The 17276-nt window shown below is 53.8% G+C and overlaps 1 protein-coding gene across 4 annotated transcripts in view; it reads right to left on the reverse strand.

The window, feature by feature from the left end:
• Positions 1–2344: 2344 nt before the first annotated feature.
• The window catches only part of MEGF8 (multiple EGF like domains 8), a 29876-nt gene continuing 14944 nt past the window's right edge, over positions 2345–17276 (reverse strand). For all 4 annotated transcript variants that reach the window (XM_074219373.1, XM_074219372.1, XM_074219374.1 and 1 more), the window contains 13 exons: positions 17110–17273; positions 16497–16641; positions 15510–15741; positions 15242–15368; positions 14815–15028; positions 14512–14726; positions 14065–14278; positions 13551–13716; positions 13218–13410; positions 6140–6310; positions 5730–5860; positions 5493–5622; positions 2345–5079 (listed from right to left, as the gene is read on the reverse strand). In XM_074219373.1, the coding sequence (XP_074075474.1) occupies positions 3853–5079; positions 5493–5622; positions 5730–5860; positions 6140–6310; positions 13218–13410; positions 13551–13716; positions 14065–14278; positions 14512–14726; positions 14815–15028; positions 15242–15368; positions 15510–15741; positions 16497–16641; positions 17110–17273 (3329 nt within the window). In that variant the 3' untranslated portion in view covers positions 2345–3852. The remainder of the gene's footprint in view (positions 5080–5492; positions 5623–5729; positions 5861–6139; positions 6311–13217; positions 13411–13550; positions 13717–14064; positions 14279–14511; positions 14727–14814; positions 15029–15241; positions 15369–15509; positions 15742–16496; positions 16642–17109; positions 17274–17276) is intronic.

Raw genomic sequence — 17276 nt, forward strand, 5'->3', positions numbered from 1 at the left:
TCAGTGATCTTGTATGAAAATGTAATGGGAGATTGGTTGGAAGAGCTTCCTGTCAGAACTGGAGCAGACAGAACTGGAGAAGGGCTACAGCTCCAACACTGCCAAGCTGTACCAGAGTACAGGAGGATTGCCCAATGGGTTCCCAGTGGGTGGGGCAGTTCCAGGGCGAGGTGCTTCTTCTGGACCCACCTGAGAAGAGGTCCACGATAGGCACCAGAAGAAAAGAACATTCCACACAGCCTTCCCAAAACGGAAGGACTCAAACATAGTAGCCAAGGCCGGAGCAGTTTAAAAGCTGTGTTTAAGCTACTGGATAAATCTGGATATTCTGAATACATGACTATCTGCAAAAGAGAAGTGAACAGTTCACCCATTTATCAGAATTCTGAACAAGTGGAAATGTAGTTCTTGTCCTAGAAAAGCAAAGCTAGTTAAAACTGACACCATTAAAAAAAGAAAAAAGAACCAAGTCAAGTGGAATAGGGGCAGCTAGGTGGCACAAGTGGCGAAGTCAGGAGGACCCGAGTTCAAATCCAACCTCAGACACTTAATTACCTACCAGTATGACCCTGGGCAAGTCACTTAACCCCACTGCCTTGCAAAAACAAACCAAAAAAGACAAGTCAAGTGGAATCCCCCATGCTCAGCCAATTTGTAATTGACTTGGAAACTCAAAGCCATCAGTGCCATCCAATACCAGTTGCTATCCCTATCTTTGGTCCCCTAGCCAGTCCAAACACCTCATCTCCTATTTTTGTCCCTTCCTTTATTCTTTTTTTTTGGGGGGGGGGGCAAGGCAATGGGGTCAAGTGGCTTGCCCAAGGCCACACAGCTAGGTAAGTATTAAGTGTCTGAGGACAGATTTGGACTCAGGTACTCGACTCCAGAGCCGGTGCTCTATCCACTGTGCCACCTAGCCACCCCCACCCTTCCTTTATTCTTCTGCCATTTTCTGATCATCTGAGCTGGTCCAGTGGGGAGGATGGTGGAGGGTGATGGAGCTCTGGATGTGCAGGTAGGAGACTCAGGTTCATATCCCAGCAGAAATAACTAGCAACACTTACCCTTCTGAGTCTTGACTACCTGATGTTGAAGGCAGAGATGTAAGGTACCTCCTCTATCTAGGGATGCAGATTCTACCTAGCTTACCTGAGAGTACAGAGGGGACATAGCTACAAGTTAAGAGAATCAAACACAAATAGACCTGAATCCTAGCTTTGTCACTTCTCATGTGACCAGGTTAAGCCTCTTTACACGTGCCTCGGTTTCCTCATTGCTAAAATGAGGAGGTTGGATTCGATAGTCCCTCAACATCCTTTCAAACTTTTGATCTATGCTCCTTGGAACTCTTTGGAGAGCTCCCAGACAAGTTCAGATACTCATATAATAGCAGCTGGGTTGCTCAGTGGATAGAGCACTGCATCTGGATTCAGAAAGCTCCGAGTTCAAATCTAATCTCAGATAGCTGTGCGACCCTGGTAAGGTAAGGACCCTTCATTATCAAATGAAGATAAAGTGTAATTCCCACATGTTGGCACCCAGTAGGTCCTTAATGTTTGCTTCCTTATTTAGTGCAGGAGGCAAACACAGCAGAAAAGCCTGTCTGAGAGATCGGGACAGACACTTGGGTAAGAGGAGGGATGGGCCCTGCCACACCCCACTTTCCCAGAAGCTCTGTCTGGCCTCCCAGTCTCAGTCTTAGTGCCAAGGGGCCTTCCTCCTTAGTCTGGGTCTCACTGGGGCCAAGTTGGAAGGTCCCTCAGTTCAAGGTTTAAGGGCCCCTGGGAGGGAGACCCCGCATCCACACTCTCATCTGACTGGTTCCCCCACCTTCTCCTTCTGGACACGGCCCAGTTTCTAATTTAAGGGACCGAAGAGATGCCTCATTGCCCTCAAAGGCAGGGAGGGAAGTTCTGTATTCCTGATTAGGACAAGGTGGGGACATCCTTGAGTAGTGGAACCAAGCCCAACTCCTTTATGATGTTGTCATCGGTCCTTTGTTCCCAAAAAGGACCAAGGAAGAAAATGAGGGGAAGGCCTTTCTTTGCCCAGAGGTGCATGTGTGCACACACGTTTGGCCAAACAGCCAAAGATCTCCTGGGCTTCCTTCCCTGGCCCCAAACAATAAGAAAACCACATCCATGGAACCTCAAGTCATCACCAGGCTCTGAGGGATTGGGGGTCATCACAGGATCCAGAACAGGCTGGCCAGGGGCCAATACACAGACAGGGGCAGTGAAGGACTAGAAATGGAGGATGGAACGGGGGGGGGGTCCCACAAGAGCCTGGTGGAAGGGGCTGAGCTCAAATTCTTTCCCATCTCACCATACAACCACCAGATGACTGGTTCCCCTGGTAATGTTTTATTTGGCAATTTTAGGTTGCCTCCTCCCATACATAGCAGCCCAATGATCTCCTTCCTACCCACAAGAGGGAAACTCTCCAAATCCTCAGACCTGGGGCTGGGGCAGCAAGTTCTAGGAAATGAATGATCTCCAAGGCCCTGGAGGGAAGGATGAGAAAGGCAAGGACAAGTGGAATTTTGGAATGAAAAGGTGGCTGGGGCATCCTGTATTCAGAGACACAGGAACCAGAGAGGATCATGATCCAGAGTGTTTGGCCATCGACCAGAGGAAAGAGAGGGTCGGGAGTTCACCTAAGCCACTGGCTGGAAGGAAAAGGAAGCATTCCTGCATTGCCTCGATGGCTATGTGGGCAGGTGCAGGACTGGAAGAGTTATTGATCATCAAACGCAAGAGCTGGAGAGGGGCTTCAAAGGCTGTCTAAGCCAAGCTGTGGAGAAGCAAGAATTCCTTTAACATTCCGAATAAACGGTCGTCCAGACTCCAGCTGGAGACCCACCAGGGGCAGTGAATTCACAGTTGTTGACCTGTCCACCCTGAATTAGAAATTCTCCCCAGAAGAGATGGGTTTGCTGGCTGGAATCGCAGCCAGGGGGCAAGGGGAGGCAGAGGAGGGGCCCTGGAGACTGTGGTTGGCCCCAGGCCTCTGAACATTTTTCATGATGACTGGGATGAAAGCCAAAAATGACACCCTTACTGAACCTACAGGTGACAGTCATGAGGGGTCGCTCACTATGCAATGGATGACAGATTCCCAAAAGGCCCCAATGGGAGGCACAAGAATGGGCCAACACCTGGCATCAGACAACTTCACAAGTGGAACCCCAGCTGGGGAGCTCGGTGCGAGTTTTTGCCTTGGACTGTGCTGCGTGGGACCCAACACTTTCCAGAGCCCAGGGAGAAGCACAGGGAGGCCATCCTAGGGCATGGGGTTCTTTGCAGACAAGGAGGGTGATGCCAATGTGTCTGAGGGCTGTCATGCAATGGGGGGGACAAAAGAGGTCAGAGAGGAAAGAACCAGGAGCAACAGGTGGAGGTGCAAAGGGACTGAGGCTTGATTTTAGGAAAATGTTTCCAACAGTGTGGTCTCCACCTGGAACAGCCTGCCTCAGGAGGTAGTGAGGGCCCCGGCTGGGGTGGTTTCTCAGGGAGGACCCTTCCACTCACCCCAGAAAGCTTAGGGGCTTCCAGGGAATCAAGGCGCAGCAACATCCAGAAAGTGTCTGCTGGGGAGTTCCTCGGAGGGCTACAGTGTGGAGCAGCTCATTTGGGTCTCAGGGAGGACGGTCTCCAGGCGGACCCAAGGGGAGGATTCCTCAGAGAGGTCTGAAACAGGGTGCAGGCCACAGTCCAGACAAGGGGCTGCTGGGGGGTGTGTTGCAAAACCAAAAATGAGCCGGCGAGTCCAAGAGCCTGGCCACAGGGGAACCTGTGAGGCTGGGGAGGGGCAGGGAGCAGGGACTGGGTGCCCCTCCCCACCCCCACACCCTCAGAGGGACATGCTGGTGAGGTTGTCGTGAGTCAGCAGTCCCTTCCTGCCACCCCCTGCTCCGTGACCCCCGGCCCCAGGTCCGCTGCCACCCCCACAGTACTCCTGCAGCCGGTGCCGCAGGGTGACCAGGGCAGAGCCCAGGCAGGCCCGGTTCGGAGTGTAGATGCCGCCAGGCAGCTGCAACAAGAGTGTGGCGACCCCGGCCATGCCGTCCTCTGTGGGCTCCAGAGTAATGGGCCCGGCCCTGAGGGCCACAGGGCAGCAGCTCCCACTGCCTGCTCCCCAAGGTCCCCCACCCCCGGTCAATAGCAACGGGGCCAGGAAAGGCTCAGAGCGGCGGAAGGCAGGGGGTGGGAGGCCTATGCCACTTGTTTTCCAGGGGATGGAAACAGCCGGGTCAGGTGGGAAGCAGACCGTGACCTTGGCAAAAGGGCGGCTGGCCATCTTGGTCATCTCCTGCAGGTGTCGCCGCTGCTCACGCCGCTGGTCCAGGGCCTGCTTGGCCTTCCAGAGCAGGACACAGAGGGACAGGAAGAGGAAGAAGCAGGAGAAAAAGACGGAGAAGAAGACGAAGAGGTCAATGTGCGCCTGGTCTTGGCGGAAGAAGAGGAGGCCCTGAGAGTCTGCAGAGCCATTGGCACCAGGAGCTGTGGGGTCCCCGATACCCAGCAAGAGCAAGTAGAAGCGGCTAGACTTGAGGGCGTGCTGCTCATGGGGGTAGGTGATGACGAGCCGGTCCCGTACCCCACGAACCACCAGCACAGCAGCGGGCTCGATCACGGTCACGTAGGTGATGAGCCCCCGTGGCCGCACCTCTCGGATCCGAGGCTCGGGGGGTGGACCCCCGGCACCCACCTCTCCCGCTCGCAGCCCAGCCTCTGCAGCCACTGCAGGTGGGGCTGGGGGAGGAGGCTGGATGTGGACAGAGTGGACACCAGTGTCTGGGTCCACACGGACCACAAAGGTGTCATACGACGTGGAGACATAGAGGTCAACAGCACCAAAGGTCACATCCAGCGTCAGGCGGATATCTACATTGGTGAACTTCGGCTGAACCCCAAAAAGCACAGTGCGTCCAGAGCCGAGGGCCCGGCGCTTGGGCTCATGGAAGCAGTTGGTCTGGGAGGTGGGGTCCAGGCAGCACTCCTGCTCCACGGAGATCAGCCGGTAGCACTGCTGGCCCCCGAGGGGGCTCCCGTGAAAAGACTCGCGACACTTGGCGCACTGTGTACAGGAGAGGCAAGAAAACAATCTCCCTCCCCTCCGTCCCCCATCCCAGTCCCCCTCCTCAGCATGACATTCAAGGCCTTCCCACTCTGGCCTCCACTTTCCACCTCTTTTACCTCATCCCCTGTCCACTATCTCAATTCTGAGAAAGTGTCACCTGGAGAGACTTCTGCTCCCCAGCTCTTTGTCCTTCCAAGACTCATCCCAGGTTCCCCCCCACTTCCAGCACACCTCCTTTGGTTGCCCCAACTCCTGGGGAAGCTCTTTTTGCCCATGGGACCAGGCTCCTCTCCTTCAGACCCTTCCTTAGAGCGGTACACCACTGGGTCAGGGAGGGCCCCTGTGGCCTGGGCCAGCTCTCAACGTCCTCTCCCCAGGCTGTAGTTGCCCCAGTTGCCCAGAGCTCTCACCTGGTACTTGTAGCAGTCCCGGCGGTCACTGGGGGAGCTCCCCTGACAGGTGCCTGTCTCAGTGTTATTCTGGCAGGGGCAGCCTGTCCCATCTTCATTACAGGTGTCTGCATGGCCATTACACTGACACCTGAAGGAAGGGATGGTCTCAATGGGGGGGGGGGGGTCATTGGCCTGCTGTCTAGGTCTTCTCTGGGATGGTCCCCCATCCTCCATTTCAGGGGGGCTGTCACTCACTTGGTACACCGTCCATCCAGAAGGAAGTATCCTTCCAGGCAGCGTTGACATTTGTCCCCAAAGCTGTTGTTCTGGCACTTTACACACACCGCCTCATCCTCGCTTGGCCCCTCAGACACCCACTTCTCAATCTGGCAATGGATAGAGCCCCTGAGATCCAGACACCACAGCCCAACACCTCCCCAAAAACAATCTCAGGGAGGCGGCTAGGTGGCGCAGTGGATAGAGCACCAGCCCTGGAGTCAGGAGGACCCGAGTTCAAATGTGACTTCAGACACTTCATAATTACCTAGCTGTGTGGCCTTGGGTAAGCCACTTAACCCCATTGCTTTGTAAAACAAAAGCAATCTTGGGGTCCTGCTCCCATAGCCTGCCTCCTCCCTGGTCCGACCTACCCCCAGGCCACTCACCTCCTCAGGGTCCAGGGAGTATGTGTCTGGATCATCCCGGGCCATTTCTAACTCTTTCTCAGAGACACAGATATCACTATTCCCTCTGCAGAAAGCTCGGCAGGGGCGGCAGGTCCCACCTCCCAGAGCTGAGCCCACAAACAGTGGCCGACAACGTTCACAGTGGGGACCCTGTGGAGAGGGACTGCTGTCAGGGGGTACCAGCCAGCCCCTGGGCAGATGTTGGAGCCCAGGCAGACCCATCAGGAGAGGAATCAAGACATCTGACCCAGGACTCCAGAATGACACAATAGGAAAAAGGGAATTACGGAATGAGAAGAGACAGCATCCAGGGATCAGGAAGGCAGTGGTGCTGCCTAGGGTTCAAAGCTTACTTCTAGATGCCTCAGTTTAGAAAGTACTCAAAAAGGTGGAAAACAGCCCAGAGAGGAACCAGGATAGCCATATCCAAGAACATCCCATACAGACACCAAGTGGGCACTGTGATCAGAGGGGAGGGCAGCCAGTCAGACGACTGGCCTCCAGGAAATCACAGTCCTAGGCTGGATGGATGACAGTCCAGCAAACGAGATAATGCTATCACAGAGAGCTCTGCAAGCTAATTCCAAGGTATTACTGTAATTATTATTTACTAGAGAAGAACTGACAGATGATTGCTAAGCTGCTCTTGGGGAGATCTCTCAGATCCCAGATAATGGGAGAGTCCCGTGGGTTAAGAAAAGGGCGTTTTCCTGATTCTCTAAAAAAGGCAAGTGGGTGAACCTGGTGTGTCTGAATAAACTCTGGGCCACACTAGTTAAGGGAAGGTTGGGGAATTGAAAAGAGAAGCGGTGATCACTAGTCATGATGTCATTGAGAACAGGTCACGCCAGATAGATGGCACCTCCTTTCTTGACTGGGTAAAGAGAGGGCAAATGGGGGGCCTGGCATAGACAGACTGTCTTCTGATTCCAGAGAGCATTTGGTCAGGTTTCTCATGCTATGGGAAGTCTAGTGAGTGACTAGAGAATTGGCATGGGGGGGACAGAGGTATTCATGTCCTTGGTGTTGCCAGGGTGTGCTCTTATTGCTGGGTGCAGTCGGGCCATGCTTCTCAAATCTGCACAAGCCCCCACATTTGGAGGGATGGCTCACACACTGGATGAGGGTTGGAAGACACCCTGCATTTTCACTGGCCACAAGAATGGACCAAATGGAATACAACATAATGGAATAAGGTCAGATATCAAGTTCTAAACTTAAGTTTAAAAATAAAATAAACTTAATCATTAACTAGTTGTGTGACCTTGGACAAGTCACTTAACCCCATTGCCTTGCAAAAACTAAAAAAAAAATCACCTTCAAAATGTAGAAAAGGTTGTGTGGCTGGTTGATTTGTCAAAATAATAAAAGGGTCTATTGTCCTGCTCTCTGTCAATCTACAGTAAAAGAGAGCAGGCACAGAGCAGAGTTGGAGTCTTGGGCTAAATTGGGAGGAACAGAAGTGGTCATCAGGATGTGGAGAGTGCCAGGGAGGGACAGATAGCTTGGACAGCAAAATGAGGAGTGATGGGCTCAGTGAGGGGCAGAGATGGTAGCACAACACTGAGAGCGGCACCTAGGACCAACTCACACTGAGGTAAGGTTTGCAGGTTTGCAGAACACTTCACAAACATCTCACTTGAAATTGGGAAGCAGGAGATGTTATTTTACAGATGACAAAACTGAGGCAAAAAGGGGAGAAGTGACTTGCCCAGGGTCACACAGCTGGTAAGGGTATGAGGCTTGATTTGAAGTCGGGCAGTCCTCATTGGAAGTCACTTGTTGGAGGCATCGTCTAGGGTCTGGGTTTGACCACATGGTTACCAAGGACCCCCCCCCATTCTGACACCCTATGATTCTATGGCATGCCACAGTGGCCACAGAGCCTCTGCTTGAAGACCTCCAGGGAAGGGAGGTCACTCCCTGCTAAGCCAGCTCGTTCTATTACTAAGCAGCTCTGATTGTGGGAATATTTTCCTTTTGCACTCAGGCTAATTCTGCCTTGCAGGACTCCCCTCTGCCTCAGGCCCACCCTGTGGAGTCAAAAAGCACAAGGTAAATAGTAAGTCAGTGGGCTCTAGGTTCAAATCCCAACTCTGGAGCCTCTTGACCTGGGTGACCTTAGGTGAGTCATATGATATCTGGGTCTCCTTCTTCCCTAGGAACAGGAGGGAGCTGGCATCACGACCCTCCAGATCTCCCCCTGTCTACCCCCACTCCCAGCATGTTCTTCCCAAGGTCAGAATAACCTCTAACACTGCCCCTTCATGATTTCAACTAACTTCTCTTTTCTATATGACGTACAAAACATGAGAATTACCACCCAAGATAGACAGAGAGGGCAGCCCACACCACCCAGGAGGGGGCAGAGGCCCAGAGGGGCCGAGGGTCTCTTCTAAGAGCAGATGGGTTGGCTGGCAGGACGCAAGGCCAGGGCTTGAGCACTTTCCTCTGGGTGCTTCCCTCCCCCCCCCCCAATCCAGTCTGCCTTTCCACAGATTCTGGTCCCCTAAAACATGTCCCACCATTGCTCCAAGCCAATCTATGTAGCACAAGGCATACAGAGACTAATACTTTCCTTGCTTTGTAGTTGGCCAAGAGAATGAGGCCTCCCAAGTTCTATTAGGAAATTTTCCCATTAGGACAGATTAGGAAATCTCCCCGGGCTGAGCCGCAACATCAACACGAGGCTCTCTAGATTTCCCATTCCTCCCTAGCCCTCCTGCTCTCCTCTTGCTCAGGAAACAGAAAATCTCCTCTTCAGGTCCGTTCCCCCCACCCCCATTCCCTGCCCTTTGACTATGAGAGACAGGGCTGCTGTCCTCCCGGTCAGCTGAGAAGGGATCTCTGCTGCAGAATCGAGAAAACTGCCATTTTTGTTTCAGGTGGAGTCAGTTCCTGGCTGAGCTCCTGCCCAGATCCACAAAGCCCCATTTTAACTAAGTCAGCACCTTCCCAGTCCCATGTGATGGAAAAAATAAGAGTCTGAATTCTGGCCGCCATGGCCTGGGGAGCTCTAGGCAAGCTCCTTCTCTCCCCTAACTACTGTTCTGGTGCGAAACCTGGCTCCCATGATCCCTTCCCAGGGGCTCTCAGACCTGGACAGAGGTCCCCTTGAAGTGGAGACATGACTGAAATTGTTGGGTCAGGCTCTCGGGTCTAGATTCAGAGCTCTGGGCTCTCCCTGGAGCAAGGTCCCTTCATTCTTCTAGCCCTTCCCAGAAGGCTCCCCTCCCCTCCCCTCCCTCCCAGCTAAAGGTCTTTTCCTCTACTGAAGCCACTAAGACCCTCTGACATGGGCTTCTTCTTCCTTTCAAGTCAACCATCTCCCCATGCTCTCCTCCTTTCCCTTTCTCCTGACCAAGACCAACCCTCCAACACATGCTCTTCTCCAGGGACGTGCTGCTAAATGAGTAACAACTAGCTTTCCAAAAGACAAAGGTGCTCCTAACACACAATCGGCACCATGAGCTTTTTCTCCACCTTTTCTTTAAATGTAGACAATCAACAAAACAAAAAATTAAGGCTGGTTTTCTTGTATTTACCAATTGCCAGTGTTAAGGCTCACCCTGCAAAGTTAACTATCCACTTTTGAGGGCCGGCACAAGCTGGTTCCAGCACCCTCTAGCGTTCTTTGTTCCTCTCCCAGCTTCTCCAACACACCCAATCCTCCATCATATCCTCCCTCTCTCTCTCTCTCTCTCTCTCTCTCTCTCTCTCTCTCTCTCTGTCTCTGTCTCTGTCTCTCCATAATCTTCACCTCATCCCTATCTCCTGGGTCTTTTCCAGCTGCCTTCACTCGTACCCAAGTCTCCCCTTAACTGCCATACTTGAGCTATTGTCCTCTATGTCTTTTCAACTTCTCAAAGGCCTCAAAAAAAAGTCGTTTACAATTGTTTCCTCTTTCCTCTCCTCACTCTTTAACCATCTGCAAACTAGCTTCTGAGGTCATCCTTCAATTAAAACTACTCTGTTCCAAAGTGATAAACAATTTCTTAATGGCTGAATCTGGTGGTCTTCAACAGGATGTCAGAGGACTCCAGATGATGCCTGTTCTTGAGGCAGACACAGAGGTTTTTGGAACTGGCCAATGTGGGGCTGTGCTTTACCTGACTCAGTTTACTTGATTTAAGGGTCATTATATTTTCCCTAGGAGAGGGACGATAAGAGTTTCCTAATAGAAAACCATTTTCTTTTTTTTTTTAGTTTTTTTTTGCAAGGCAATGGGGTTAAGTGACTTGACCAAGGCCACACAGCTAGGTAATTATTAAGTGTCTGAGGTCGGATTTGAACTCAGGTACTCCTGACTCCAGGGCTGGTGCACTATCCACTGCGCCACCTAGCTGCCCCATAGAAAACCATTTTCAAATGAAAGAACCAATCTGACAAGTCTTTTTTTCTGCCTTCTTTTTGACTTGACTTCTCCTTTATTGACTTCCATCTCCTACCGGATACTGTGTCCTCTGGGTTTTATGACACTAATCCCCCTCCCCTCATCCCTTCTACCTGTCTCATGTCCCATTACCCACTCTGCCAGACACCCCATCCCAGACGCAAAGAGACAGTCTTCATCTCATCATCCACCACAAGCATGAATTCTGAAATCATCATAATCATTTATCATTTCACCTTTCCCTTTATTTTATGTCTTCTAACCCTGTTCTTTGTCCTGTGATCTCCACTCTCTCCACCCCTGAGTTCTTTCCTCCTTCCTCAACTTGACCCTAGGTGAACCAGCTGTAGTCTACACTGTTCTCTAAAATGAAGGCCTTTGTCTCCATACCCCATCCTGCTTTGCCAAAACCCAATCTTGGATAATTCCCACCATCCATCACTGCCTGGTTCCCACCCATGGATTACTGAACCAAGCTGCTGCATTCCATCTTCTCCAGCTTCCTCTTTCATATCCATTCTCTTACTAATCTTGAATCTCTCCATATCTACTTGTCTGCTTCCTCCCCTTCCTCCTTTTTTACAAACAGGTCCATGTCTTTGACAGCTCTCCTCCTGTAGCTCTTCTCCCTTTCATGGCCTATGCTCCTTGAGAAGATCATCTACAACCATTGCCTCTGCAGCCTCTCCTCCTACTCTTCTCTAACTTAAGACTTCATCTTTTCACAGACACTACTCTCTCCAAAGTGACCATGGATCTCTTGGTTGCCAAATCCAGTGACCTTTCCTTATCCTTCTCACCCTCCCCGCAGCCTTGGACATGATCTATCACCCACTCCTCTAGGTTTTCAGAAAATCCCTCTTTCTCCTAGTCTTCCTCCTCCCTCTCTGGCCATTCCTTCTCTTGTCTCCTTTACTAGTTCTTCATCTGGGTCATGCCTGCTAACTGCAGGTGTCCCACAGAGCTCTGAACTGGGCCCTTTTCCTTTCACCTGTGATTGCATCAACTCCCTTGGATTCGAATATTATTCAAAGCTTTTCATAACCTAGTCCTATCTTTCTTTCTTTCAAGGCAATGGGGTTAAGTGACTTGCCCAAGGCCACACAGCTAGGTAATTATGAAGTGTCTGAGGTCGGATCTGAACTCAGGTCCTCCTGATGCCAGGGCCAGTGCTCTAGCCACGGTGCCACCTAGCCGCCCACCTTAGATTCAATTATTAGGTCTGTGTAGATGGTTCTTAGGTCTATTTACCCAGGCTTTACCTCTCTCTTGATCCCCAGTTCTCCATCTCCAAGGATCTACTAGTCAACTGGAACTGGACGTACCACAGTCATCTTAAAACAGATCTGAAACTGAGCTGCCTCGCTTTCCCCCAAGATTAAATAACAATGTTTGGTATTCCAAGATCTTCCTGACCTGACCTCTTTCTATGTTTCCAGGCTTCTTATACATCACTGCCCTCCACATACGCCCATACCCAGTGATCCTGGTCCTGTTTTTCTGACAAGAGCCTATATGTCTTGGCTCCAGGCATTTCCTTTGCCTAGGCCCTAAGAGGCCAGGGTCTGGAATGCTGTCCCTCCTCACCTCCCAGGCTTCCTTCAAGTCCCAGCTACACTCCACCTCTGCACAGGAAGCCTTTCCCTCTCCCCCTTATCCTTCTCTCAGTTAATTATCTCCAATTTATCCCCTATGAAGATATCTGTATGTCCACAGACTGCCCACAGCCGTCTGCATAAGCTCTTTGAAGGTGGGGCCTGGCATCCCATGCATCTCCAGTTACAGGTGCCCAGAGGAGAGGATTCTCTGTCCCCCAGTTTCCAGTCCAGCCTCCACACTGCTGCTGCTGGTCACTCCTCTGCCTCCAAGTACCTCTAAGGAAGCCATAACCTGCCTGGCCCCAATCTCTCAGTCCAGCCTCACAAATAGCACTCTGCAATATACTCAAACTGGACTTCTCTGTAACCCTCACATATCCCTTTCCATCAACTACCTTTGCACTGGCTATCTTGTCCAGATGGGCACTGCCCTCCAAGATGGTGCATCCCCTTATGAGTCATTTTGTATCAAACTGCTTATTTATGTGGACTCATTCTTACATGGGTGTTTTGTTTTTTTTTTGGTCTACTTATGGGGCAGTAGGTGGGGAAGTGATTAGAGCACTAGGTCTGGAGTCAGGGAGCGTTGTCCCCTCACCTGTGCCTCAGTTTCCTCATCTGTAAAATAGGGATAATAACAAGCACCTACCTTGCAGGGTTATTGTGAAGATCCAGGGAGAACCTTAAAGGACTAAGTTATGCTGGCTACTGCTATTATGATGAACGTATCTGTAGCCCAGCAGGGTGCTCCAAGCATAGATCACACCTGCTAAGTGATGGCCACGGCAGGGGAAGCAGGGAAGGCCTAGGGGAGAACCCGAGGAGGCTGGGGGACAGGTGGGGGAGGAAGTGGTTGGGGGAAAGGCAGGGATGGTGGGGGGGGGGTAAGGCACAGAGGTCATAGGCAAATCTGGCAACAGCAGTGAAGCTCCAAGGCACAGGCCAGGGCAGACGCTGGTCAGGGTAAAGGTCAGGATGAGGTCGGGGTGAAGGGTGACAGGTCAGGAGCTCCCCAGAAGCCAGGAGTGGGGATGAAACTGGACCCCTATCCCCAGGGGATCCTCACCGCAGTGTTGTTATGGCATTCGAGGCAGCGGTCCCGGGCCCCCACACCATCACAGTTACTGTGCCTGTTGCAACGACACTCAGTCGAACAGTTACGGCCGACAAACCCAAAGTGGCAGAGACAGTGGTCAGGCTCCACACAGGTGCCATTCACGCAGCCTTGGGCGCAGACTGGGCGGCACTGGCCCCGCACACTGCCCGGGGAGGAAGCAAAGGTAGATCAAAAGCCCAGTCCAGAAACAGTCCCCCAGCTCCCCCAATCCTGTCCTCCCTGGTCCACAGTGTATCAGTCCACAGTGGAACAGTCCACGGTGGATCAGTCCCCCATCCTCACTGGTCCATGGTGTATCCGGTCTTGCAGGTACACTCGTAGCCATGAGGTTGGTCATGACAGTTCTGGGTCTCATTACAGTCATGGTGACCATTGACACATTCATTCTCAGGAGGGCAGGACAGGAAGGCCCAGGAAGCCCGTGGATCTCCATGCCCGCATGTCAGTCCTGTAGGTGAAAGGGCAAGAGAGACAGCTCACCTCCCTGTTGATCCTCAGAGAGAAACCAATCTCACTTTCATGACCCATCCTGGCCCCATACCCATGCCATGGTCCACCAAGGACAGAGCTGAGGTTGTTCAGATATTAAATCCACCCCCCACTCCCATTCCTATGCCCCTGACCTTTATAGAAATGAGAGATCCAAAGAAGGGCAGAGAACTGTCCAAGATCACAAGATAAATGGGACAGAGGTAGGACTAGCATTAGAACTCAGGACTTTTGCCTCCTTTCCCCAGCTCCCATCACCACTGCAAGCCCCCACCACTTGTATCCAGGCCAATGTTCCCACACTCACCATTTCGGGGTCCACTGAGGCCACCCTCCATACACAGTCCTGCCCCATCCTGGCCAGGGTCTCCTCTGGCACACCAGCCACAGTGTGGACGTCGAAGGCAGAGGGCACATTGGGGGGCATTACCACAGCCCAGGGAGCAGCTCTCTGCTCCTCGCAGCAGCCTCCCGCAGCCCCCTGCCAGGCAGCGCAGAGGTAGAAAAGATGGACTCAGACACTGCAGGGGGCAGAGGACGAAGGGTGGGGCAGGACCCCCAAGCAGCAAAAGAGACACAGAGGAAGAGGAAGGGATGCCAAAGAGGAATCAGATTTGAAGTGTTCAGAGCAGCCCCTGCCCACCCTTCCCTGTGAGCCCTGCCCCCTCTCTCCTGATGCCTACCCCTCCCTGAGCCCTCCCAGGGCCCTCCCCAGGGCCTCTGCGCCCTCCCTCCTGGAGTGCCCATCCCACACCTGCTGGAGGCTGCTGCTCCAGACACAGTGCTGCCAGCCCCCATCTGCACCCTTGGAGTCGAGGCAGGAAGAGCAGTTGGGCAGTCGGTGACAGGGTGTTGGGCAGGGCATGGGGGGTGAGGATTCCACGGGCATCGGGGACACATTGAGCAGCGAGTGGCTGAAGCAGGTCCAATCATAAGTGGGCTGGACCGAGAGGATGCGGCGGGTCTCCCCTGGGGAAGGCAGTCAGAGCTGGGACCTAGGACCAGCTTGCCCTCCCCCCAGCCCCTCCCCTCGGGGTCTCCAGGCACACCCACTCACCAGTGCGCTTGAACTGGCGCGTCCACATACACTTGCCCTCCTGAGTACACTGCTCACAGTCAGCCGCCCCACACGCAGCCTCCGAGCAGTTACCGGCCCAGAACACCTCCCGCTGGTTGATGCGACAGTCGTTCTCAGAGGTGCAGGAGCCATTGCGGCCAATGCAGGCCCCCTCCGGACAGTTGGTACACCACTTACAACGTGGGGGGGCAGCCTGGCAGGGGAGGGAGGTTCAGGACCGGCCCCTTTGTCTCTGTACCCCAAGATCTCCTTTAGCCCAGTCCAAGCAGGGGCTTGGGTGCACAGTCAGGGCTAGAGCCCCCTCCTCTTTGGCGACACCACCCCAAGAGATCTAAGAGTTGGCCTTGTCTCATCTCTCAGACTTGAGGCCTGGGGAACCCAGACCACAGCATGGGGGACACCTCACCTCCTCCCCTTCCCCCAGTCTCAGGGTGCGGGGGTGGCGGGCGAGACACTCGCTGCAGGTGCGCAGGCGGCGGCATTCCTCTGGGGTGCGGGGCATGGGGGAGCAGGAGGGGGGACTGCAGCCCAACCTGGGGACAAACAGCAATTGAAGGACACTCACTAGCACGCTCCCCTCCCCCTTTGTCCCATGGCTGCTTTGGGGAATGGGGGAGGCACAAGCAGGACTGTGCCCGCCAACCAGCTGGCCCCTGGCCCCCTTCCCTGCTCACCTGTGGGCCTGGTCTCCTGACAGGCAGGCTCCATGGCACCAACTGCAGGCCCCTGAGGTATTACAGGCCTCGGGGGAGGACACCAGGTGGCAGGGGTCCGAGGGCAAGCTCAGAGACAGCAGACGCCCCAGGGCCACCCCACCAAAGCCCCCAGAGATGTAGAGGTGACCCCCCACAGCCGCCACGGCATGGGCCACAGACTCCTCCATCGGGGGGCCCACAGAGGCCGGACCTGGAGGGGTGGCAGAGGCAGAAAAAAGAGGCTCACAGACAGGACCCAAGAAGGCAGGAGGAAAGGGAGAACAGAGTGAAGGAGAAATCAGAGCCAGAGGCAAAAAAGACAGATGAACACTGAACCAGAGATAGACAGATAGACAGAGACACAGAGAGTCCCAGCACTGACCAGCAGAGGTCCAGAGGCAAACATGGACAAAAAGATGGGGCAGAGGATGCAGACAGGATCGGCAGACATGGACAGGGGATTGGCAGATGTGACAGGGGGTCACCAGATGTGGACAGGAGGTTGGCAGACATGGACAGGGGATCAGCAGGCATGGACAGGGGGTTGGCAGACATGACAGGGGGTCAGTGGGCTCCTAGGGCAGACCCTAGGCAGGGCAGCCCTAGCTAGGACATGTCTAGTCAGGGTGACTTTATGGAAGGAGGCAGCAGAGTCTGATGCCAAGGTCGATCCCTGGACTGGAGGTCACTGGGAACATTTTCCAGCCCAGTGAAGTCATCTGAGGCCAGGGTGCTGGTGCTGCCCAGTAAAGAATGAAGCAGTAAAGAGGGCCCTGGGGAATGCCTCCCTAGCTGTGTGCTCTGGTCAGTCAAAATCCTTCTGTCCAGGCCTCAGTTTCCTCATCTGTAAAAAGGGAGGGCTGGCCCTGCCAGCTCTGACTGGTGTTGTCCTTCTGGAAGGGTGTGGGATCCCTACTGGCCCAGGCACCCTTGGCCCTGTCCCTCCCGGCGTTCTATGCCACTCACGGGTCAGGTTGGGGAGCAGCCAGGCATTACAGTTGACCTGGTACAAGAGGACATCACTGCTGAACTCGTCCGGCTCCGAGCGGCCCCCGAGGACCACCATGGTATCCCCAAGCAGAGCTGCTGCATGGAACAGCCGGGGCCTAGGCTGGGGGCAGGAGGCAGGGTCACAAAAGGGGACCCCAGAGTCCAGGCCCTTTCCTGGCCCCCCAGGACCGCCCCACTGTGGACGTCCCCATCACTCAAGGCTTCAGGAAGCCCCTGAGATTGGCTCACTTCATTTGTTAAGCCCTTCCTTCTAGGAGGCTTGGTTTAAGCCTCCTCCCCTAGGAGCCACCTCACTAACTCCCACTGCCCAGATGAAGCCCCTCTGTTCTCCCCATCACCACCTCAGGCTCTTCCCCAGCCTACAGGCTCCCAGTTGCCCCCCCATCAAGCCTCCCAGTCCCCCTGCCCCAGAAGCTCTCCATGATCCCAGTGTCCCTCTGGGCTCACCTGGCTGGTTTGAAGCAGCCTGGGGCAGACCTCGGTGCCACCGCTCATGTGCTGAGCTGCAGCCCACCCCCGGCCACCTTGTCCTGACCCCTCCACCCATCACTGGGCTCCCAAAGGGTACCTTTGCCCCCTGAGAAGGGGCCAGCAGGCTCCAGGTGCGGTCAGGGCAGTGCAGGGAGTAGAGCTCTGGGGAGGGGGCGGCCAACTCAACGTGAAAACGAAAGCCACCGAAGACATACAGAGAGTCTGTGGCCTCGTGGTAGACTGCTGAGTGACCATAAAGGCCTG

The sequence above is a fragment of the Macrotis lagotis genome, chromosome 1 (assembly GCF_037893015.1).
Source record: "Macrotis lagotis isolate mMagLag1 chromosome 1, bilby.v1.9.chrom.fasta, whole genome shotgun sequence".
Classification (NCBI taxonomy): domain Eukaryota; kingdom Metazoa; phylum Chordata; class Mammalia; order Peramelemorphia; family Peramelidae; genus Macrotis; species Macrotis lagotis.